Raw genomic sequence first — 25039 nt, forward strand, 5'->3', positions numbered from 1 at the left:
AGGTGACGTAGCAAAGGGGACATGTACAGGCTCCTAGTTTAGGAGGGCGTCAAGTACTGGATTCACCTGTAAACTGATCTCTCATTGGAGGGAAGGGGGGTTGAATTGTTCATGTGTTGTATGCAGGGATTTAAAGGGTCAGTACAAAAAGAAAATGTGGAATCGGCAAGGTCACAAGGTCTGTTTAAAAATGTATTTCTTTGAGAGTCTGGGCAGCCTTAGACAGCCTTAGACAATCGGAAATACAATTCCCACTGCGGGGCAGTGACACTTATGGGATGTGCTGGGATTTGTAGTTCTTCAAGTGCCGAGTAGTCGCAGGTCACAATGTAGACGGGATATGTCTGGTTTGCAATGCCCCCTTCCCCCCCTCACATAGATCCGTTTGCATCCAAAAATAGTTTTGCCAAGTCATTTGCACAATGTAAACACGGCGGCCGTCTCTCCCGTCTCTCCATATGAAGGTGGCTGCGGCTATTCTTTAAAGTGAATAGCATAGATGTCACCAGCACACCAAAAGTCAATTTAATGACAAATTGCCATTCAATTACAAGCGCTTTCGGGGCCTCAAGCCCTTTCATCAGGCTCAGAATTCTGAGTCATTCTGAGCCTGATGAAGGGGAACCCTTGAGGCCCCGAAAGCGCTTGTAATTGAATGGCAATTTGTCATTAAATGGACTTTTGGTGTGCTGGTGACATCTTTGCTATTTCTGTGTTGTTCACGGTGCTATCCGTGGTCACTACAAGCACCCACCTGTATATACAGGTTGGCCACTGTTCCGGTTAGGAGTGCAGCAAGATACCTACTCTGTTATTCTTTAAAGTGGACCTGTGGTCAGAATCCATTATGACATATGACCTATCCAGAAATAAGAATTATTGGCAGGATCAGCAGGGAATCCAACCTGCACCCAGGTGATGATCCCACCGACAGACTGCGGCATCCAGAAGATGTACATTCTCTCCAGTATAATTACTATTATATAAAGGGGAACTCCAGATTATAGCATTGTAAGCACAGGTCCAAGGCTACAGCTCTGTGATATATGTTGCTGGTCCAGTGAAGCTGTAAGGAGAGATCCGCTGAACTACACAACAGGGACCCAGTATTGCTTGTTCTATATAGCTCTGGTGCTATCCACTCTGTTTCCACGAACCATTCTAGAAGTGGAGAAGCCGATCAGAAGTATTGATCTATGATGACATCATACCCAGTCAGGATTATCTTCTGCCTACCAACATGCAGGCAAAATAAACTCGGTTCCTATGGTCCATTCTATAGGCAGAGAAGCCATCAGCACTACTGATCTGTGATGACATCATAACCAGGCAGAAGAATATAAACATTGAGGTAGTGAAAGAAGGATGAAGATAACGTCTCTGCCAGTAATGGCCACCCCCATATTTTTATCTTCATGGGTTTCCTTTAAATCTGAATTCTAGTCAGATATAAAAGACATAATTGAATGCACCTCTGCAATCAATAATACGTTGTTACATGCAAGCAATATAAGTACCTGAATCTGACCTGGTTTCTTCCACCTATATTCACAACTTCTGATTATGTGACGTGTGTAATTTACCTCTAAACATTTGAAAGGAGCAAAGTAACCCATAAGCCCTGATGTAGGGGGAGATTGTGGACACCAGAAACACGATGGATGTTTTATTCTATTGTTCTGATACAGTGTATTACAGGATCCCTGTGGCCCTGCCAGGAATTGTGTATGTATGAGAGAGAGAGAGAGAGGGCTGGATGGATGGAAGTTTATTTTTCTTTATTTAAGCCGAACGGTTGTGTAAGACGCACATGTTTGCATCTTCTTAGCTGGTGCTCTGCAGTAATTATACACTTATGAGTCTCGGTGTTCCTACGCCATGCGGCGTCACTGTTTGTTACCCCTGCGCGGCTGCTGTTCCGCCAGCAGAGAGGACTTGGAGCTGTGTTCCCCTGCTGTGCCCTGTCAGCTGAGAAGAGTGGGTGTATCGTATGTACCATGCACAATTAATGAGCCCTCGCCATCACACAATGCTGGTTTTCACTTCCCCCCTCCCCACTCAAGTCTTTGTTTTCTGCTGCGCTCTTTGTGTTAAAGGAACACGCATGCAGTGCAATCAAAAGCTGCTGAATTGCTATGTTTGAAATAAAAATGTGGCATTCCGGAGTTTGTAGCTAAAATGACAATCGGAGCTAGTGATGGGCTGCTTCATTTTCCCGGCCAGGATGCTGGATCAGGCTAATCTTCAGCCAGGGGACATACATTGTTTGGGCTGTTTAGTGCAGCGGAAGCCATGTGCACAGTTAGAAGGTCTGGATTTCTGTCGGGATCAACAGAGTTTTATGTACTTGCAGCCTTTTTAAGAGACAACATAAACACCCTTCCATTAAACAGAATTGTGTTTTGTAAGTAGATGTGGGACATCCCCATAGACCATAGAGCTAGTTCAGATCTGCTCAGCCATGTCATTTTTGTCTTCCACGTGTTGCTGGCTGTTATAACGTATGGGGGGGTTGTTCTGCAGTCATTTGGAGGTTTATAATTTCCTATTTGGATTCAGATTAGATTCTTCTTAATCAAGACAATCTCAAGCAGAGAAAATTGTGAAGTTGTACCTTTTTGTTTAATTGTATGTCCATTTACGTGGTTAGCTAGGGCAGTCATCTTATCAGAAAAAAAGATTTGATTACTCATTGATTAGATCTGTTCAGGGGAATTCATTAAAAATGGTTGGAGACAGAAACTGGAGAAGCTGTGCATGACAACCAATCAGATTATCTCTTTCATTTCCAAAGGATAACTGAAAAAGCTGAAGAGAGAAGCTGATTGTTTACTATGGGCAACTGCTTCAGATACTGTCTGCTCCAGTTTTGAGAAGTCCCAATGGGTAGTATTAACATTCTGCTGGTTATGATGGGTAAGGACAGACATAAAGAATGTCATGTCCATGGGGGTGTTCGGATGATAACTGTGATATGAAATGTTGCTTAGATATGATTGTAAGATTTTTTTTTTCTGAGTGGCATTTTGGGTAATAACAGTGTCCTGTTTGTATTCTTGTTTTGCAGCCTGTGCTGTGGCGGGCCTGTGGAATTGCATCACCATCAATCCATTGAATATTGCGGCTGGCGTGTTTATGATGTGAGTATATACAGGACCAACCAACAGGCCTTATGTTCTTATTACATTACATATGGAAAGCCAAATGCATATACAGTACATGAATGTTTTATCTTCTGATAGACCTATAAAGAAGAACACATGTGCTTGCAGCCTTTCACTACCCATCACCACCACCACCCCCGCTTGTGCTGTAGAGATGCATAGCATAGGGATGGTGACAACACTATCCAAAAGCTGGGATTTCAGCAGTCTCTTTGCCATGCCCACCTCCTGCCTGCCCTCTGGATAACCAGAAGCATGACCACACTGGTAACACCCAACCTGAGCATCCATCTTCCTGTAAGTCCACCTAAGAACTTCCCACCCATCTGCCTACTGAGCGGCCACTCAACTGCAAGTCTGGTTTCATGGTTGTTGGATTCATATGTAAATATTAATTGCTGTCTGCTGGGAAGATTCACCCTCTCTACTAGTCTCGGTAACCACGGTCACCTAAACAAAAAGTCACGGGAAACCCAAATTATTAGAGTTGTCAGCAGAACAGGAGGTGAGGGTAAATCTTGCAATGGGGTCATCTGTTCTGGTGACAAATAATAGGAGATATCCTGACTTTAGAGATGATTTCTCCTACTTTTTGTTGTGTCGCGGGGACATGTAATGAGGGCAAGTTTTCCCAAACGGACAGAGAGCAAAGAAAAAAGGACTGAAATTCCAACCATTCCCTACACCATCCAATACTTATAAAGGAAAGTTTTGGTTATAGAAACTTGTAAAAGATTACAAAGTAACATACACAATTGAAAAATGAGTCTCCTGTTTCTTGCGCATGACACATTCGATCAATGGGCTATGTTTCCCAGTGTGGACCTAGTGCAAATGTCACAGCTTACCCTATCCATTCTCTGTCATCAGGTGGTCCCAAAGCTCAAATAACAGTCACTCTGGTTACATACACACTTTTAAAAGATCACAAAGTAAAGTGTATGAGTGAGAAACAATTCTACATTCTCTGTTTCTTGCTCATGAAACACTGGGTCCACGGGATGGTTTCCCAGTAGGCACATCCAGTTGCAAAGAAGTTATGCTGACACTCAAGCCCTGACTCAAACTACAAAGCACAGCTTTTCCCAAATTCACTACTTATATATGTTTGTGAAAACTCCTCTATATGTTTGTTCTGGGTTCTTATTCACACAGCAAACCTAAACAGAAATGTAAAAAATATATTTCTTACTTTTTAGCTGTTTCTTTGGCGGAAGCCTTTGTGCAGATTCCAAAATACTCTGAGCAGTTTGAGAGGGAAACTATAGTGTAAGGGTCACCTTACACATTACAATCTGCCCATGTAATCTTTGTACAATCAACTTACCAAAACGATGTAATGTAAGGACCAACCTGATCTGTCCATCAGGTATACTCTTCCACTACATAGTTGTTTGTACAATCTCCTGCAGATCTACCATCGGATTGTAAAGGTTTGGTGAGCCTTAGACTAAGGGTCCAACTGAGCTTCCCTCAATGAGTGCTCGCCATTTGCGAGAGGGATTTAAAATGCCAAACACAGGGCTGCACTGAGTGTACAGTGTATGGGTAGTACACCAGCAGCCGCAGGGGAAAAGGAAAGTTCGCTTTAAGGTAAGACCAATGGGAAGGGGTTGTGGGATGAGGTGGCACATTGGTGGGGGTAATTCCATTTTCCCAAGTTCACCCGGAAAAGTGGAATTACCCTTTAAGCCCTGAGGAAGACGGAATCTAAATACGTTGGCTGTATCTGATATTTTCATTTTTTTCAAAAAAACAACCGAAATAAACCTTCAAGCAAGATGACCATTTTTTAAAAGGCGCTCCTAACCACTGATCCAGGATTTTGATCTTCTGTTGAGCGATACCCTCATTGTGACCAGAGAGGGAGCAACTTTAGATCATAACCAGATCAGTGCACTACACACGTACTGTTATCTTGGATTAGCTTCTTCAAGGAGTATACTCCCCCCACCACCTATTTTATTCAGATTTACATCTATACCAATTCCTACTCCTACTGTTCCATCGCTACCGCATATCTAGGAGTTGTGCAGAGGTCACAGGATGCTCCAACTATTGTCAGTCACTAGGTGGCCCCAGAGCTCAAATAACAGTCTTTGTGTCTGAGCAGCACAATTGATGAACTGCTTTGCCCTGTTTGCAGGGCATGCTGACACTTGTAGTTTCTCAGTTATGTTAAGGCCTCCGACTGACTGTAAGTAACCGTAAACTAAATAATAATTTAAAAAAAAGGACTAAATGTGAGAGAGCTCCTAATGGCATTCACATGCATGTAGAAATCCTCACATCTGAGATTGCTGTGCAGCCGCCGTCTTAGATCAAAGGAGGCTAATTAGTGGCAATTTGCAGTATTTGGAAGGTTGAATGTTCTGCGCTATGAAACAGACCCAAAGGGGGAGATTTCACAGAAAATAAGGGTTAACCACAAGCTGCTGAAACTAAGGCTAGATGAGCCTCACAAAATGGTTTAAAAATAGTGAGCGCTATGGGTCCCCTGGAGTAAAGTGAGAATCCAACAATAACTTATTAAATAAGTGGTATAAAATTATAAATATCTCTAAGTGAACATCTTATTATGTAAACAATAAAAAATAGTATATAAATTGCTGAAGTGATATGTGAATAAACGAAACAAAAATACACAATGTAAATTGACTAATGAAGTGGATAAAAATGCTTAAATATAAATAAATGTGAATAAATAAATAAATCTTCAATAAACCGTGTGTCCGTGATTTTTTCTGTATTACAGTGTACATATAACTGCGTCTATCATCACCTGTGGTGTACTGATAGATGTGCAGTGGTTTATCATAAACGTGTCCTAAACTTTGAACCAGATGGACAATTAGTTCTTAAGAGGTTAAACAATGTCCAAAAAGTACTCCAATTTAAAAAAGGCACTCCAATCTAAAAAAGGCAAAAACTTGACAAAGACTTGAATGTATATATCCAAGATGATCGTATCCTGGGGGATGATGTGTCGGAGAAGCGATGGGTGCCCGTAGGGCTTACACTCACCAGATGCCGGGAGGGAGTCAGCTTTCTCTTCCACCGTAGTGGCCGAAAGGAGATGGTCTTTGCTCCGTCCTTCCGTGGGATCTTGCAGTATACTTTCGGTCCTGGTCCCAAAAAGAGAATGTTTGCTGGCTGTTTCCCACTGGGTAGAAATCCCTTCACTTGCTGTCCTCTATACAGGATTCAAAGGAAGGCAGTAGGAGAAGTACGAGTGTTTGTACCATCCTTTTTTTTTATGCTACTTGCATCACCAGTCAAACTTTGACTTTCAAGGCAGGCTTAAATAGGATTTGTGGCTGTTAGCAGATCATAAACTGGCATGGTTTCTGTGTGATAGACAGTAAAGAGGGAGTTCCAGCATCAACTGCAGGTGTGTTCCAGGATCACCAGATTGGAGGCTATATAAAAAAAAGGATGGTACAAACACTCGTACTTCTCCTACTGCCTTCCTTTGAATCCTGTATAGAGGACAGCAAGTGAAGGGATTTCTACCCAGTGGGAAACAGCCAGCAAACATTCTCTTTTTGGGACCAGGACCGAAAGTATACTGCAAGATCCCACGGAAGGACGGAGCAAAGACCATCTCCTTTCGGCCACTACGGTGGAAGAGAAAGCTGACTCCCTCCCGGCATCTGGTGAGTGTAAGCCCTACGGGGACCCATCGCTTCTCCGACACATCATCCCCCAGGATACGATCATCTTGGATATATACATTCAAGTCTTTGTCAAGTTTTTGCCTTTTTTTAGATTGGAGTGCCTTTTTTAAATTGGAGTACTTTTTGGACATTGTTTAACCTCTTAAGAACTAATTGTCCATCTGGTTCAAAGTTTAGGACACGTTTATGATAAACCACTGCACATCTATCAGTACACCACAGATGATGATAGACGCAGTTATATGTACACTGTAATACAGAAAAATCACGGACACACGGTTTATTGAAGATTTATTTATTCACATTTATTTATATTTAAGCATTTTTATCCACTTCATTAGTCAATTTACATTGTGTATTTTTGTTTCGTTTATTCACATATCACTTCAGCAATTTATATACAATTTTTTCTTGTTTACATAATAAGATGTTCACTTAGAGATATTTATATATTTAGAATTTTATACCACTTATTTAATAAGTTATTGTTGGATTCTCACTTTACTCCAGGGGACCCATAGCGCTCTCTATTTTTAAACCAATTTGCAGTATTTGTTTCTGTGATTAATGGACAGGAAGTGGGCTGTGTGTCGGAGAATATCCTCCCCAACTATACACCTTCATTTTAAAGATCTTCTTTTCTGATACATTTGCACATATTTATTTGTGACTATTCTAACCTCCTCTATAAAGACAAATCTGTATTTAGTGATTCTTTAATCTGCCTGCAATTGTTTGTTTTATCCGCCCCTACAGGGTGAATGCACTTGTTCTGTTTCTCTGCGAGGCTCCATTTTGCTGCCAGTTCATCGAATTTGCAAACACTGTCTCTGAAAAAGTCGACCGTTTGCGGCCATGGCAGAAGGCCCTGTTTTACTGCGGGTATGGTACCAGAGCCTCGGCTTCACCTGAGCAAATTACTGAAATGTGTTTTACATGGGGGGGGTCATGGCCACTTTAAACTGGCCACATACCTCACAATGTGATTGTGAAATATTGTTTAGCTTTACCTAAAACTGTGTAGTAAGACAGCCTGCCAGACATCCCATTCAGTATGCAAGCTGTGTACACTACATAGCTGTTGGTGGTCATTCCAAAGGAGATTGTACAATCAGACATTTGTTTTGTAGATTCACATATGAATGTGGACAATTGACTGTAAATTAGAGGTGCACCAAAATTAAAATCTCAAAACCGAAATGAAAAATGTTTTTTATCCTTTTTCAATTTTTTTTTTTTAAACAAACTATAACCACAATCATGAATGAACAGGAGGAGAAGTAGATCACTTCCCATTCATTCATAATTGGGGATATAGTAACCATACCATGTCCTCAATTATCTACAAACACTCAGCAATCACTGAGTCCTTGTACCTGTCACAGGAGGCTCCTGTGACAGTACTGCAAGCTATTTCTGCCCACACCACTCTCCCAATCTGTGACAGGAGGCAGGGAGGAGAGACGCTGGCCGCTCAGAGCGCTCTCCTCCTGCAGCGCTCAGCCGGCTGTGACGGTTTCTCTCCTCTCCACTGGGACACAGAGCAGCGCCCAGCGGGGAGGAGAGAAAGAATGGATGCATCGCTATTGCGGCCAGAAAATGGCACCTTCGGCATTTTGCCAAAAGTGCCATTTTCGGCCGATATATCGGTGCACCCTAACGTAAATGATATTACCAATGTGTTTTCAAATATTTAGATTTTTATGTATAGTATGTCATTTTATGCTGTATGTAAGGACATCAGCCATATTTGCATATTATAAATCCAGGCTGTACTTACTAGTAGTGCCCAGTGGCTGTGCATAATGCTAGCTGTGCATGGTCCACCTCCGTCCAGGCCTGCTCCACATATAACCCTCTGCAATGCTTCTACAGCTGCACTGTTGTGAAGATTCTGGACTCTGATGGAAAGGGGGAACCCCATGTCGTTATTTTAATTTTTTTTTCTGCATGGTGTCGCCCCTTAAAATCCATACCAGCCCTCTAGGATAAAAGTCTAATATAGATTTAGACTGGTACATTTCAATGGCTATAAACGCAGTGCACAAACTGGGAGCAGTATATAAATGATCTCGCTGAGTCTTGCCTGGTCCTCTTATGAGCTCTGTAGAGTTAAATAGCTGTACAAAGCACATGTTTAATCACCTTTGTTCCTGTTTACTACAGGATGGCGCTGTTTCCCGTTTTCCTGAGCTTCACCATTACCACCCTCTTCGGTAACGCTATCGCATTTGCAACTGGAGTTTTATATGGGCTGTCTGCACTTGGGAAGAAGTAAGTTGTTATGGAAAAAATGTAATTCATACCTACTGGAGGGGATTTATTAAAAGTGTAGCAGACAGAATCTGGTGCAGTTGCCCATGGCAACCAATCAGCATCTCCCTTCAGTTTGCTCAGGTTGCAAGATTTGAAAATGAGACCGAGAAGCTGATTGCAAATCTGCTCCAGATTTAGTCTGCTCTAGTTTTAATAAATTCCTCGCACTGTATTTAATCTTTATGTGGCTACTTTTAAGTTCAGTCCCTTGCCAGCTTCTTATGTCTCTGGAGGCTCCAATGGTGAGATCTCTCTAACAGAATGCCTCATTTTTCCAACTGTCACAGCTGTTACACATCCAAATAATGATTGCACTCTACCCCAGTGGGTACTCCATAAGTAAGTGTTCTTTTTATGCACACCAGCCGCATAACACCAATTTATAAACATAACACAATTTTAGTTAACCTCGTATTGTTGGTATTCTTTTGTCTGTCTCTCTCTATCTGCAAGGAAAGGCGCTCAGCTCTCTTGATGTAATGATAGCTTTCCCTTGTATGTTACCTTTCACCACTGGGAGATTACTGCTGGTCATTTTTGGTGTGGAGAAACATGAGAGAGATTCCCAAATCTATGAACCCCTTAACACTAACCCTAAGCATAACCACCGCACTAACATGCCTTCCTTCAACTCTGACACAAAGCTGCCCTGTTGCCCTTGCACTGATAACACCTTTGGCACCGGCACAGCGCTGATGCGCCATACCTAGTACATCACACTGGGTCCTTTTTTTTTTTTTTTTTTGTCTTTGTTGCCTCTAGACATCTTGCGGAGGTACACAAGAGTCAATTCAGACGGTTCAGAGGAGTCGCTCTTCGCTGTGTGCCTTGGTAGTCGTTCTCGATTAAGATCCTGCTGTGGAGCTCCGGTTTCAAGCGGCCATTTTAGATCGCGGCCAAACCACGCCCCTCATCTTTTTACATGTTTTCTTCATAGTTGCATAGTATTTGTGGTTGAATAAACACACAGGTCCATCAAGTTCAACGTGTGTGTGTGTGTGTTTGTGTAAATACCTACTTGGTTTTTTTTTTTTTTTTTTTTTTTTTTTACAGTATTAAAATGTCACAAGTGACATTTCATTCCCTTCCATCGGCACAGCGGGCTGCGTGGCAGTTGTACCGCGTCATATACCACTACGCTGAAAAAAAAGTACTGCTTGCCATACTTTTTTTTTCAGTGCACACCTCCATATTCCACTGCTACAAGGTGGTGTGAGTGGTGTCCATCTGTGATGATGCAAATTGTCTTTTCTTTGGGGCTGTGCTGGAACTAATGGCCAGTGCAGCCACAATGCATTTTTTTTTTTAATTGATTTTATTAGTATTTTATACAGTACAACGTATCTGATTTACATTTACCTTATTTCTTACATACAAGAAGGAAAAAAAAAAAAAAAAAGGGAAATTCAAAAAGGGGGGGAAGAGAGAAAGAGGAAAAGGGGGGGGTATGTGGGGGAGATCTGGCAATCCTATCGAGTTTCTTCTCTATTCTACTTTACTCAAATAATTTTAATTTTACATTTTAAATGGACCCTTCGCGCCTACAACTCCCAAGGCTCCGGCCCTCTCTTTTGGTCTTCCTATTTATCCACATATTTCTATCCTGTATCTTCTAGATTTCCGTACAGATTTTTAAATTCCTTCCATTGTTGCCACGTAATTTCATATTGTTTCACTGTGTCTCTCCGGATTGCTGTCAATTCCTCCATTAATCGAAAGTATTCTATTCTGTTATACCATTCCTTCATAGTTGGTATAGTCTCTTTATTCCAGTACTGTGGTATCAGAATCTTAGCTGCGTTAATCAAAGGGTATAACAGTGATCGTTTATATGCCATGTTCGGAGGATCCATAAGATGGAATAAACATGCCCCTGGTTCCAAGGGCACAGCGATAGTTGTAATTTTTTCTATGTTGTCCACCACCCGGCCCCAAAATGGTTGAAGTTTAGGGCAGGACCACCATATGTGAATATAGTTCCCAGTATTACCGCAGTTTCTCCAGCACAACTCTGTCCTAGTTGAGTGCATTTTATGTACACGTTCAGGTGTGTAGTACCACCTAGCTATAAAACGGAACATTGTGTCGTTCACTAACGTGTTTATGGACGAATTTACATTGCGACTTAGAATTTTTTGTTTCTCCGCGTCCGTCCAGGTTGTCTCCAGTTCTTGTTCCCACTGCTTCAGATATCGTGGGAATAGGTTAGGTTGAGAGTGTACCAAAATCCTATAAATTTGAGAGATGCCGTGTCGTGGGCTGTCAGTAGAAAAAAATAATTTTTCCATTAATGTGAGTCCTGATATCGTGCGTATCGGTTTTGGGAGTGATGCAATAAAATGTGATATTTGTCTATGCCTCCATGTATCAAATGGGTAAGTCTCCCATTGTGCTCGAAGATCTGTTAAAGTATGTGGTTTGTGTCCATCACTTACATGGTAAAGCTTTAAAATAGTGTGGTTCGTCCATTTAAGAAAACCTGTATTGTGCATCCCAGGTTAAAAGAAAGAGTGATTTACAACTGGCATTAGAGGTGAATTATATTGCCCTATTAGCCAGGGGTATTGTGCTTTCCAAATTTTTAAAGTGTGTCGTGTCAGAGGGGAGGTATGGAGATGTAGTTTCCAATGTTCTTGAGGAATCCAACAAATAGTCGAAATTATTTGTCCAGCAAGTTCATTCTCCATCTCTACCCAGCATTTAGTTTCGTGAAAAAAGTGCAAATCTAACAATCTATTAGTAGCGACAGCCTGGTAGTCATTTTTAAAATCTGGTAGTGCTAGACCTCCCTGACCTTTAGTCCTAACCAAAGTTCCATGAGAGATCCTAGCAGGTGAACGTCTCCAGACAAAACGACTGACAACCAATTTAAGCGCTCGTAGAAAAAAACTTGGCAATGTAATCGGCACTGTCTGATATATATATAATACCCTTGGTAGTATCATCATCTTGATAATATTTATCCGGCCCGTAAGGGAAATACATGGATGATGATTAAACCAGTTATTAAGATCCTTTTTGATCGCATTTAACATAGTCATGTAATTGGCCCTGAATAGTTCTGTGGTGCTAGAAGTCAGTGAGATACCTAGATATTGCATTTTGTCTTTTTTCCAGCTAAACGACATTACTTCTTTCAGGGCCCGTACCCTATGTGTCGGGACGGATATATTTAATATTTCTGACTTTGATAAATTAATTTTAAAATTTGATATCTGACTAAAGGATTCGAATTCTTGTATTAATGATGGGAGGGTGATCTGGGGTTGTGAAATAAAAAAGAGAATATCATCCGCATATGCGGCCAATTTATGTTCCGTTGCACCAACCGTAATGCCAGAAATATTGCCATTTCGTCTGACAGTGGCCAAAAAAGGTTCCAGTGTCAGCACAAATAACAAAGGTGACAGTGGACATCCTTGGCGTGTACCGTTGTGTAAAACGAAACTATCTGATAGGGAGCCGTTTATTTTAATTTGGGCCGTTGGATTATTGTATAATGCCATTACCCCGGTCAAGAACCTGGGTCCCAGTCCCACCGCTTGAAGAATAGCCCGGAGATATTCCCAGTCCACCCTATCAAACGCTTTTTCCGCGTCCGTTGATAGTAGCATGATGTTATTTGTGGACAATGATGCCCAGTGTATAATATTAATCGCCCTCTGGGTGCTGTCTCTGGCTTCCCTGCCAGGAATAAAGCCCGTTTGATCAGGTGTTACTATTTGGGGCAGACAGCTACTTAATCTGGTTGCCAAAATTTTTGCGTATATCTTAAGGTCTGTGTTTAATAGTGATATTGGCCTATAGCTACTACATGTAGTTGGATCCTTACCCGTTTTCGGAAAAACTGATATGTAAGCATGCAGTGCTGATGGGGGTAGGGGAGTACCGTCGAGAAGTGAGTTAAAATACTCACATAGATGGGGAAGCAATATATGTTGGAATTTTTTATAGTATTGTGATGTATAGCCGTCGGGCCCCGGACTCTTCCCACTCGCCATCGCTACTATAGCTCGTTTAATTTCTTCTGTATTTATAGGGGCTTCTAGACTCTCCATATATGTTTTAGATATAGAGGGAAGAGGAGTTGATGCTAAATACGTCTGAATACGTTCCATATGTCGATCTAATATCGGGGTTGTAGGATCAGATCTTACATTGTACAGAGTTGTATAGTATTCCCTAAAGACATTAGATATCTCAGTTGTTGTATTTACCATCACGTCCTGTTTGGTTTTTATTTTGGCCACGAAGTTCGTCTTTTGTCGGTCTTTCAGTAGCCTAGCTAGAGATTTCCCTGGCTTATCTCCCAGTTCATATGAGCGTTGAGACATATAGTTAAGCGCTCTTTTATATGAAAAGGATAGTAATTCCTTTAACTCTTCCCTCGCCGCTATTAACTCTTGAAGTGCATGCTCTGTCATTGATCTCTTATGGGTACTTTCCAGTGTAGCTACTCTTGCTGAGAGCTCTATTATCTTACGATTCCTTTCTTTCTTTTTACGTGAGCCATAAAGCATAAGGACTCCCCTAATTGTGGCTTTGTGTGCCTCCCATACAATGCCCGGCGATGTGTCTCCTCCCCTATTTTCATTAAAGTAATTAATTAGATCTTTGGTTAAGGCCGAAGCCACTATGTCGTCCATCAGTAGGGATTCGTTTAATCTCCACATGAATGGCGGGCGCTTGGCCCCTGGGCATCTCAGAGACAACATCACCGGGGCATGGTCTGAGAGGGTAGCCGAGAGAATGTTTATATCCTGTATGGCATCTAGATGGTAGTGGTCCAAAAAAATATAATCTATTCGCGTGTATGTGACGTGTAACGGTGAATATAAAGTGTAGTCTCTATCTCGAGGGTGATGTATCCTCCATGTATCTATCAATTGCAGAGCATGTAGTGATGTTTTGAGCGATTTAAGCCATTTAAATGCTATGTGGGAGCGGCCAGCCGATGAGTCCAGCGAAGGGTCCAAATGTATATTGAAGTCCCCTGCAAAAATAACTATACCTTCCTGATATTCCTCCATAAGGCGTAAGACCCTACAGAGGGTCTGCTGACCATTCATTGCTCGGAAGACGTTCAATATCTGGTATTAACTCTTGCCATCCCGGCAATTGCGGTGTTTTAATAGATAGCAACCTTGCTGTGATTTAATGAAAGTCCTGCATCAAATGCATTTGATGTGAATGTGCTCTTATTAATGTGCTTACCTTTCCTGTGCTGAGATTCTTTGTGTTGAAGACCAGCCTAACCTATGCCGTAGGATCCCAGCACTAAGGGCTACAAACTTTTGGTTCCAGTGTTGTCAGGCAGAATGGTGTAGTGTGAAGGTGGACACAACATCGTAACTAATAATCTTCTCTCTTTATTGCAGGGGTGATGCAGTTTCTTACGCCAAGCTTCAGCAGCAGAAGAAGCAGACAGATGAAGAGAAGCAGGCCGGAACATAAATAATTCCGAGCCTCACGCCTAGTCTTCTGTAGTTTTAACCAATTCCGTTTTTTTTGTTTTTTGACGTGATCTTTTAAAGACTTTTGGATCCTGTGTGAACCTCTTTGCATCTCAGAATGGAGCTTGCAGTCATTTTTTATAACTGACGGTCTAGTTTTATAACAAGCTTCAGATTTTGGAACTCTTACTGGCAAACATTACAAGTTTTGTCAAGCACAAAAAGGGAAATCTCGCGTCGTCTTCAGATTCTGATTGTAAAAAGTAAATCGTCAGTCTGCAGCGTCCACATTTTAAAAAAAAGGATCTCAGATGTTACAATGATTGTAGACCAAGAATTTTTAGTCCATGATTTTTTTGCTTTTTTAACTTTGATAACTGAATTTAACATTTTAGATTTAGAATTTGATGTATGGCGCCGGTACAGCGACCTGCATTTAGTTTTATTGTCTTTGCTCATTGACCATCTGAAAGCTTTTAGCAGATGGAGAGTTTAAGCATTTTGTGAATCTTCTTAGCACATCACTGACCCCGAGGTCTCTTTGAATTATCTAAAGGTTCTTTCACGATATTGCTTGGAAAGCTTTAGAGTGCTGTGAAAGGTGAGAGTGAAAGTTTCAAACCACATCCCATGTTAAGGACAATGAGCTTGAATTGTGTTTACATTGTTGGACCAGAGAAGCCTTTAGGACAAGCCATTTGGAAGATCAGAAAGTCTTCGCTACAACAGTCGACATTATTTTGTACACGGTTTTTATTAGAAGTATCGTCCCTGACAGTTTCAAAGTTGATCTGGGATCATATTCGCTGTTTTTTACTTGTAAGAAATTCAGCAAAATTGCATTTTGCAGATGACAAATTTATATACACATTCTGCTGGTGGGGTGAGGATATTGCTGACGCTGATTTGCTTTAGCCTAAACTATATATAATACATTATTTTAAGTAGAGATGGGCAGCTCAATATTGTGGCTAGCCATCCCAAACTTTGATAAATAGGAGAAAAAAACATAGAGGTAAAAAACATAGAGGGAGATATTCAGCAAAATGAAATGCAATTATTTGATCCGTCTTTAGTAGACATAGTATGTAGGTTCGCGCTGACTCAGATCTTCCAGGCGGCTATGTCTGACTGTTGCAGTGCTCCTCCAGCACTGCCAGGATTCTTCTTCCTGACTCGGGGAAAACTGTGTGTAGGGATACCATAGTCCTTTACTCACCAGGCTTAAAGAAATGCTCTGATGCAGAGATTATCCTGCAGGCTGCACTCTCTCCAGTTGAATTAGACTTTGCCCGGTGTTTGATCTTGGTCTGACACTTCACAAAAGTGTATGCAACTTAAAGTGGTTTTGTCATAAAGTAGTACAGTGAGCCATCACTTTGTCCAGATTCTTCTCCATCCCTCAGCACAAGCCCCCAAACCTGGAATACGTGCATTATAGAAATACTGACTGTGCTTCAAAACAAACACACGCTGCATAGTGAAGGGGTCTGTGCCAACAGGCCTTGGACTTGTGGCATCAGCTTGAGATCATTCGGAATTCATTGGCAGATGCCTTTGATCTGAAGTTGACCTCCTGTCCTGAATTTGACCTGCTTTAAGTGAGTTTGGCATTTCTATAGACTTGCAAGGGAATGCAAAACCCAGCAACACAGGCCCTAATGTGGCTGCTATGGCACCCTACTGAAACAAACCTGAATTGCGATGTAGGGAGCTGTATCTGATGTCTTGGAGTAGAGTGGAGATTTGCTTACTGTACACCCTTTCTGATTGGGAACTTTGACAGCCAGATGTCATGTATATGTATCTTGAGCAACATTATGTTTCCAGGTATCACTGTAGCAGACCATAAAGGGTTAGAGCCTGGAGCTCTTGCCTGGGAGAGAAGGTTGGAGCCACACAGAGACTGCATGTGAGGCCAATGTTATTGCTGCAGTCTTCATATAAGATCAGTGTGTAGTTGATGAGGAGGATGTGTGTGAGTAGTAATGTTATAACATTTTCCTTACCTTTTGTCATTGAAGGTGAGTGAAAGATTGGTCATTTCACACACATATTTCCAAAAGTCTTTATGATGGCGAGCAGTCCAGTCAGTTGAAAGAGGTTATGTTTGCCCTTTAGGGTAGTCCTAATCGGGCCTGTCATCCGAGGTTTAAATTGGATCTGGCTGTTTATGAATCATATTTTAAATATGATTCCCTACAGACAAAGTCTAAGAGCTCAGCACATGGGTGGTCACCATCTCTCAGCCGCTTTGCAGTAATGTTTATGGAGGAAGGTTCTTTCTGTCCCCAGTGTGACAAAACGGACATGACCAAGGCAGCAGGGGAAATGCAGAAAACATCATTGCTCCACCCTCCCCCCCCCCACCTCTCCTCCTATAGTTTCACACATTTGAAAAAAAAAAAACCATTGCAGGGAAGAAGACCATTTGTACCAACTTTCAAGCAGAATTAAAGGGTCAGTCGACTTGGAACTGGAAATATAGCTTTTAACAGATGCTGAAGTATTCTAACCACCAACAGTTTCTTTAATGTCTTCAGTACTCTGTGATCTGTTCGAGTTCTCTGGTCTGCACTGTCGCTGCAGCCTTTACATCCTACTTTCACTCTTTTCCTGGATTTTCAACCTTAAAATGGTGCAAGGAAATTGAGCTTCTCTTTTTAAGACAGTACTGTTGTTAAATGCTCTAAAAGTACAGAATTTAATTCTACAAGCAAATTAACAGCAGAAGAGATTGTAGTGAATCGTTAGATTTACATAGCATCAAAAAAACGAATTTATTGTAGGTCACTTATTATATTGTTTACATGATTTAACACCTTTTTAATGTAAAAGGTATTAGGATATTATATGGGACATCATCCAGCAAGCAATAGGGGAGATTTATTACCTTTGCTGCACAGCAAGTCTGTGTGAAAGAGGAGCAGAGCTCTGTGTTACTAGTCAAATTTGCTATAAGATCGCACCTTGGCTCCAAAATTGTCTCTGAACCTCAGGTATATTAGTGGTCCAGCATAAAATAAGGCTCCATCTGTTTTCAAGGATAACTGTGTTTTTCACATTTTTCATAAAAAAATAAGCATTAACCCATTCTTGGCCTCACTCAGAAAAGATGTAAATGCAACCGTGTCTTTGTCCTCAAGAAAACTCCTTTACTATTGGCTGGGCTGTACCAAGTTGGAGACTGGAGAAACTGCTAGGCTGGAGTGGCAGAGCATTGTGCACTGGACATCACCACCATCACCACCATCAGTAGCATTGGGCAGACACCCAATGGTTTTGGAAGGTACAGAGCCGCAAGCTAGTGAAAACTGCCCTGGACAATGGCCGATGGTTTTCTCGAGAACAAAGGTACTCTAAAATATAAAGTTTTTGGCCTTCAAGTTAAAATGTAATAAATTCTGTTGCATGTATTTGCAAAATTGTTGCAGCCGAATGTGCGTGACCACCGGGGTCACAGATATGCATAAAGCAATTGTAAATCTTTTGTTGAATAAGAGGCAGCCTGAGATCAATGTCCCCTGTTGCATTTGAACAATATTTACTAGGAAGGTCTAATGTATAGGAACTAATGTGAGGTTTTTAGAATAAGTCTTAACTTTCTTAAATTGTATCATGTTTTTCTGAATGAACTGATTTTAATTTTTTTGTGTGTGTGTACTTCTAATTTAAACAGGATAAATTAAACTTATATTTATTAAGATCAAATCTCACAGCTCAGCTGTGTCACTGGTTTACTGGTGGTCATATTCTTGAATTTGGGGTTTAGAAATAATGCAGGTGAAAGGGTGAGGTACAAAGTTAGCAGCCCATGGCAATCAGATGGCAGTTTCCTGAGCACTAGTGAGAACTCTGGTTGCTCTGGGTTGCCCCACTTGGAACATCCTATTGCTCTGTGCATCTTTAACTAAACCCAGATGAGTTGGTAATTCCGTTCACTCATGTCTTGTTGAATTTGACCAGCAGAACCATGCTTTTCAGTGAAAAATGCTGCACTCTAGTTTAAGCCATACACTTAAAGGGAATTTGTGGGGAAATACATTTTGTACATATCAAAGGTGAAATGTTTATAACGGGCCACTCTGTGGAACTACAAGTTGTCTTGTGATTTCTGCAAGTGGTACCAAGGAACTGAGCTTTGCTTGCAGTAATCTGGTCACAAAACAAGTGAATGGGAGTGTTTTGGAAATGAGGAATATCAAACTTGCAGGCTGCTGCCATTTAGATGCTGTGTCCTTTAGGAAATGGTGTGCCCCTAAAGACATAGGCAACGGCAGGGAGGGCTCCCAATCGGATTCTTGGAGGAATGGGGTTTATTTTTTAGTCTTTTGGAAACAATATTGTCTTGTTAAATAGGGATCTTATCAGTAACCTTCTCCAAAATTAGAAATAGCTCTATTCTGGGTGAAGCTCTGCACGGTTCCATCCTTTGTCACATCTTAAGGCCCGCTTCACACCTGGGCGTTTTGTAGCGCGTTCGAACGCTCTACATAACGCTCAAACACCGAAATCCCATTATTTCCTATGGGTATGGTTCACACCTGGGTGTATTACAGGCCGTATGAACACGCTACAAAACGTCCTACTCTTTGGGGCGTTTTTGTCGCGCGTTTCCATTGGGATACAGCCAAGTAGCCCTAGGACGCGCGTCTGTCGCGCGTTTCCCCCCTGCAAATCGCAGTATAAACGCGCGCGACAAACGCGCATATTCGATACGTCCTAGGTGTGAACCTAGCCTTAGTGCTCTCTGCAACCTCTAGTCTTGGAACAGCAGGGAACCAATAGGGAGGTCCTTTTGTCCTTCCGGCACACCTAGTTACTAGTTTGAGATTTCTATGTATTGCTAGAGGGCACTGCGCACAGGAATACTGTATCATGTGTCTTCTTCTTTCCCTTTTAGAAATGGTGAATATAGCAGAAGCACTGAAAGCCGTTCTATTACATTACAACCAGCTGCTATATTTTCCAGTCTTGTATTAGGTCCTACAGAAGGGGGTATTGTGCAAGCTTCGTTGGCTGTTTTATCCTATTTATGATATAGTAAACACTTGTAGACTGAACCGCAGGTGTGGTACTTGTTTTTTATATCCCACATTTCCAGCACTCGAAACCTGACACGTTCTAACCCTCTGCCAGTCAAACACCTCAAACTGTTTACTCTAAGTTTTATTTTGCCTCCCGCAAAGTGGATAGAAACAACCAGTGTCGCCAGTGACAAAAGGAGAGCTGAATGTTGTTCCGCCAGTAGTTGCCCAAATCTTTTATTGGTTGTCTCTTTTGCTTTTTTTTATGATGGGAAATGCACAATGAAAGGATTGTTTCCTTCTCAGCTTTGTTTAGTCATTTGACACTCGGACATTTTTGAGCAAAGAACAGGAATTCTGAGGCTTCTACCACAGGCTGTCACCGTATTGGGAGCGCTTGTAATCAGCAATTTGTTATGCGTTACTAGATTACTGCAAACCGCTCCAGTCTTTGTTGTACCAGGCAAACAAAGTTGTGTCTAAATTCCATGTGTCAGTCAAGATCACTGCAGCTCTCTGTCTTTTTATTGGCTGGTGGACCACATGAGCACACTACAGGTGGCCTCCATTGTGGCTGGTTGTAAACCAGCGACTCTCGATTCTGCTAGAAGAGGGTCATTATTTTCTATTAAAATTTTTGCAGCAATGACTGGTACTCTTTCCAGCTTGTTTAATAGGGCAATGCAGAGCACATGAAATGTGTGCAATAGGCAGTGACCCAGAGCAACCAAAACCATCTCTAATATCTCATTGTTTCTCTGGGATGTAGCATTTTGCACATTGGACATTGCATTGCATTGCTCTCAATGAACCAGCTGATGTGTTTTCTTATATGTTGATGCAAATTGCAGCAATTTTGCAAACACTAACTTATCATACTGTGAACAGGAATTGTATATTTATTTCTTATGTAGCATCTTACCAATGCATTTTTTCTCTTGGTATTTTGTAGCAGAGATAACAGTAGATTTCCTAATTGCATTATTGATCCATTTTTAATACTCTAATAATAATAACAATTGTGTAGTATTTTCAGGTACTGCAGTTGCAGCTTCTTAATGATTACTTAACTTTGAGATTTTTGACTTCCTGTCTATGCAGTGAATAAAGACAATACCTTTCTACCTCCAAATGTCACTGCCTATTGTGTGTCTTATCTTAAAGGGGCAATCCCCCCATAAGTGATATTTTTGCGGCTGCTGAAGTCGTATTAAACTACCTAACCGTTGCTTCTATCTCTTGGGAGCTCTTTTGGTGAGATCTCCGCACCAAGTTCCCAGGTCTGCGAGAGAAAATGTGAGATTATTTCTTTATTCATATTATGTGGAATTTAACTGGAGGGGCGGAAAACTCCCTGGTGGTCAGGGACAGAGTCTGGGAATTATGTTGGAGTATTCAAGCATATAAGAAGCACAGGCTGACTCAAGCCCCAGGTTTCACCTATGACTAAAATATGCCTTTTGGATGGATTGACCATTTAAGTGGCATTAAGAAGAGTCAGAGTACAGCTGCCTTGGGTCCACTGTTGGTTTGAGAAAGAAAACAAGTCTCTGACTGATGTAGGCAAGCAGTCCTTTTCTGTGTCTGTAGAAATAACTACAGATGCAATTATTGTGGTTCCAAGCTGACTTTATTCTATTTGGTTTCCCCCCCAAAAAAGTTGGAGTTCTGCTTTAGGTATTGTGCCAGTAAGAATGCAGCTCATGTTACCGACTTAGGTAATTTGTTGCATTTTCAATTATTGGAGGAGAACAGAAAAAACCTAGGAGGAAGAACTTAGGAAATGTGTGTAACATCCTGTAAGCGTAGTGTCCTAGGTCAGTGTCATCTTCCTCCAAACAAATGGTGTAAGAGGTGAGCGCACAGACACTTCCAGTAATAGCCACACACTCCCAACGTTTCACTCACAGTTAAAGTGTACCTGTCAGGTTCTGACTTGACTGTAGAATGCCCAGAGACAGTGATTGTGACACGTTCTCTGTTAATGGTTAGAGGTCTCCAAACAGAGCTGACCAATCTGCAGCAACTCGCTTCAACTTTGGCAGAGGCTGTGTGCAGTGTTGGTCATGTGACCCATGCTAGAGGTGAGTTTAGAGGTTTTAAGAACGGGATGTATTTGACATATTCATGATTTTAATTACTCAAATGTAAGTTAATGGCATCCTTTCACATTTAGAAAAACACAAATTCTAGTAAGAAGTTTGCACTGTATACATTATTTACAGTCAATAGCTATTTATCTGTGTCTGTTATACTTTAAATGTGTCTACAAGTGGAAAAACTTCAGTTCCAGTATCTGACACAGCCCAATCTAGGGTCTGCATGCCAGAAAAACACCAAGCCCCCATACCATGTCATGCAGAAATAGACTCTCCCACATACTATGACTAAAAAGCTACACAGATCCTGGAATCTAATATTTAATCTCCAGTACAGGACCGGTGAACCTGAAATACGGTCCAGAGTGGTGCAACAATATTTAAGTCCCAGAGGTGCCTCAGTTTACATTCAGATTCATGGGGGAGACCTAGAAATCCTTTTTGAAGTAACGTATGTGTTTCTTTGGCACACACCCGGTTTTGATAGCACCAAGTTTTCCGCCTCACCACCTCTGGCTACCTGATGAAAGAACGCCGACCTGAGCGGAAGTACCATTCGATCTGCTCCAGTGTCCGCCCTTTGGTTTCCGGAACAGCAAAGTAGGTGAAGATGAGGCAGCAGACGCAGATGAAGGTGAAGAAGAAGAAAGGTGTCTCCAGATTGAAGGCATTCTAAAAAGATAAAGCAGTTTGGTCAAATTTTATATATCAGAGGAGAGGGAAGCCACCATTTGTTTAACTGGTTTAGGCAAAGGGTAATAATTATAAGCTGTGTGTGAAATACAGCATCCTTATTATATAAAAAGACAATTGTGAAGTACTTACCACAGCAGGGAGGAAAGCCTCAGTTAGAGCAAAGCCAGTAATCCAGCTGACCACCACACACAGTCCAGATGCCATTCCACGAGATTTCAATGGCAGAATCTCCGACATCAGGAGCCAGGTGATTGGACCCCAGCCAAAGGCATAACCTGAAGAGGAGGCAGATCAATCAGATCTTACCTTAAGGAATTATAAGGAAATAAAACCACAGAACTAAGAATTATACCCCTCATACTGACCAAGAGGAAGTGCTACCGTGAGGTGTCTGTGTATATACTGTATATGCTGAATAAGAAGAGATACTACGAAATACACCCAACATACAGAACAAGAGAACTGCTGTCAAGACGCATCCATACATACAGAATAAGAACAGATACTGAGAATTACACCCATCATACAGGACGAGAAGTGTTACTATGCAACATCAATATATACAGAATAAAAAGATACTGAGAATTACACCCAGTATACAGCACAAGGGAAGTGCTACTGAACCGAGTCAATACATACAGAATAAGTAAAGATACTGAATATAAAGTGCAACCATGCAGTGTCCATACATACAAAATAAGACCAGATTCTGAGAATTACACCTGACATAAAGACTGAGAGATGTGAAATTGTGCAACGTCCATAGATACAGAAAGAGATGCTGAAAATAAAACTTGCATACAAAACAGAACAGTAGAAGTGCTACTGTGCAGAGTCCATACATACAGAGTAAGAATAAATACTTGGGATTACACCCAGAATACAGGACAAGCAAAATGTTATTGTACAGCAGAATATGGATTTATGTCACAGTATAGTGAATATTAACTCTTTAACATCACACAAACAGGCTATGGACACTTTCTTTGCAAAGCATATATGACATCATAAAGAATACTGCAGAGGTAAACATGTCTGTATTCCCACCTACCTAAAACATACAACATGATACATAGAAGGGGGATGACACCCAAATAGTTTGTTGGGTGTTGAGGCCCAGGCTCATTCAGCGTCATATTAAGGGTTGTGGAATTGTGTTTTACATCAACTATGAAATGAACATACAGGCCCATCGCCAGGGAGGAGACCAGCATCAAGGAGCCTGAAAGACACAAAAGGAAAGTGACGGAGGTCATCATCTGTGTGGAAATCATTTGCACCTAGTAAACCTTTACATGGCTTGATATGTTTATTTCTGTGCCTGCAAGTGTTGTTTGAGTGCATTCAGTTGTTACATATAGAACAAAAAAAGTTGTAAGCGCACTCCTCTAGGGACAGTTGGAAAATTTTATAAGACTAATGAGGGGGAGCGATGTGTAGCCTCCATAAACAGGGAGAGGAACCCCGTATATAGACCAAAAAAAACGGAAAAGGAAGCGCTACTACCCTATAAAGAAAGTGTGGTCACAATAATGAATGAAATGTAATAGCTAACTCTCAAATGTAAACATCAAGGAAAAATGGAAGTAACTCACTGTTGGTAGTTCTGTAAATGTCCAGAAGGTGGCGTAGTACTGCAATGGTCGAGGCCTCGAAACGCGTAGCCAAACATTGGACAGTTGCCTCCCAGCCCCTCACTGACGTCACACTGTCATCCCACGGAGCTTCCCATTGACAGATAGAGCCAGTGAGCCGCGGCTGCAGTGACAGTGCTGCAGCGGCATTCTCCGCCGCTCTCTCATTGATTCGAGCAGGCTCAGCCTGGCCAGCTGAGTTCTGCCGTTTCGCCCTATGGTACATCCCACAGCTACCATCCACCCCAGACTGATTTGAGTAAGCATTATTGTCCACCACTTCCCCCAAAACCCCGCCCCCCCCGGGCAGTACTACGCCACCTTCTGGACATTTACAGAACTACCAACAGTGAGTTACTTCCATTTTTCCTTGATGTTTACATCTGAGAGTTAGCCATTACATTTCATTCATTATTGTGACCATACTTTCTTTATAGGGTAGTAGCACTTCCTTTTCCGTTTTTTTTTGTTGTTACATAGGGTGACAATCTCTTTTCCTTTGAATCATACTTTTGGAAAGTATTTGCTCCTGGATTTACTCTCTCTGCTGCCCCAAGGCCAGGTTCCTCAATGCGCCCCCACCTACCCGCAGATTTCTAGCATTATGTGAACCACTAAAGTTTGGAACATTGGCAATCCACTACCAGATAACATGCTCAATGTTTAGTGAGCTATAGAGATTTATGTATACTTACATTGGTGCACCTTGGCAGAATGTAAGTATACATGAAATGTTATCCCTTGTAGATCCACGGGGATCTGGTAAAACACTGTATGACTGCAGAAACTACTACAGTGTTTTCCAGCTATCTTCCAGGTCCTGATACTGCTGCTGTGCTGAGCTGATTCTCTGATAAAAATACTAAGCATTAACTGAATGGCCGCTGTGCTGAGCTCATTCACTGATAAAAATACTAGTGGTTCACTGAATGGCTGTTGTGCTGAGCAAGTGACCCTCTGTGTTTTCACAGTA

General features: G+C 41.5%; 2 protein-coding genes across 4 annotated transcripts in view; one reads left to right on the forward strand and one right to left on the reverse strand.

Annotated features, from left to right (window-relative positions):
• Nucleotides 1–14874, forward strand: part of CACFD1 (calcium channel flower domain containing 1) — a 15108-nt gene extending 234 nt beyond the window's left edge. The window contains exons 2-5 of one of the 2 annotated variants that reach the window (XM_018563718.1): nucleotides 3068–3140; nucleotides 7598–7723; nucleotides 9008–9115; nucleotides 14536–14874. In XM_018563718.1, the coding sequence (XP_018419220.1) occupies nucleotides 3068–3140; nucleotides 7598–7723; nucleotides 9008–9115; nucleotides 14536–14611 (383 nt within the window). In that variant the 3' untranslated portion in view covers nucleotides 14612–14874. The remainder of the gene's footprint in view (nucleotides 1–3067; nucleotides 3141–7597; nucleotides 7724–9007; nucleotides 9116–14535) is intronic. The other variant, XM_018563719.1, reaches the window with a different exon arrangement.
• A 317-nt stretch (nucleotides 14875–15191) lies between these two features.
• Nucleotides 15192–25039, reverse strand: part of SLC2A6 (solute carrier family 2 member 6) — a 28693-nt gene continuing 18845 nt past the window's right edge. Inside the window, exons 8-11 of one of the 2 annotated variants that reach the window (XM_018563712.1) lie at nucleotides 23484–23654; nucleotides 22562–22707; nucleotides 22244–22408; nucleotides 15192–15202 (exon numbers count right to left, since the gene is read on the reverse strand). In XM_018563712.1, coding sequence (XP_018419214.1) covers nucleotides 22253–22408; nucleotides 22562–22707; nucleotides 23484–23654 — 473 coding nt within the window. In that variant the 3' untranslated portion in view covers nucleotides 15192–15202; nucleotides 22244–22252. Of the gene's footprint in view, nucleotides 15203–22090; nucleotides 22409–22561; nucleotides 22708–23483; nucleotides 23655–25039 lie in introns of those variants that run through there. The other variant, XM_018563711.1, reaches the window with a different exon arrangement.

The sequence above is a fragment of the Nanorana parkeri genome, unplaced genomic scaffold (genome assembly GCF_000935625.1).
Source record: "Nanorana parkeri isolate BGI_ZX_2015 unplaced genomic scaffold, ASM93562v1 scaffold689, whole genome shotgun sequence".
NCBI classification, from domain to species: domain Eukaryota; kingdom Metazoa; phylum Chordata; class Amphibia; order Anura; family Dicroglossidae; genus Nanorana; species Nanorana parkeri.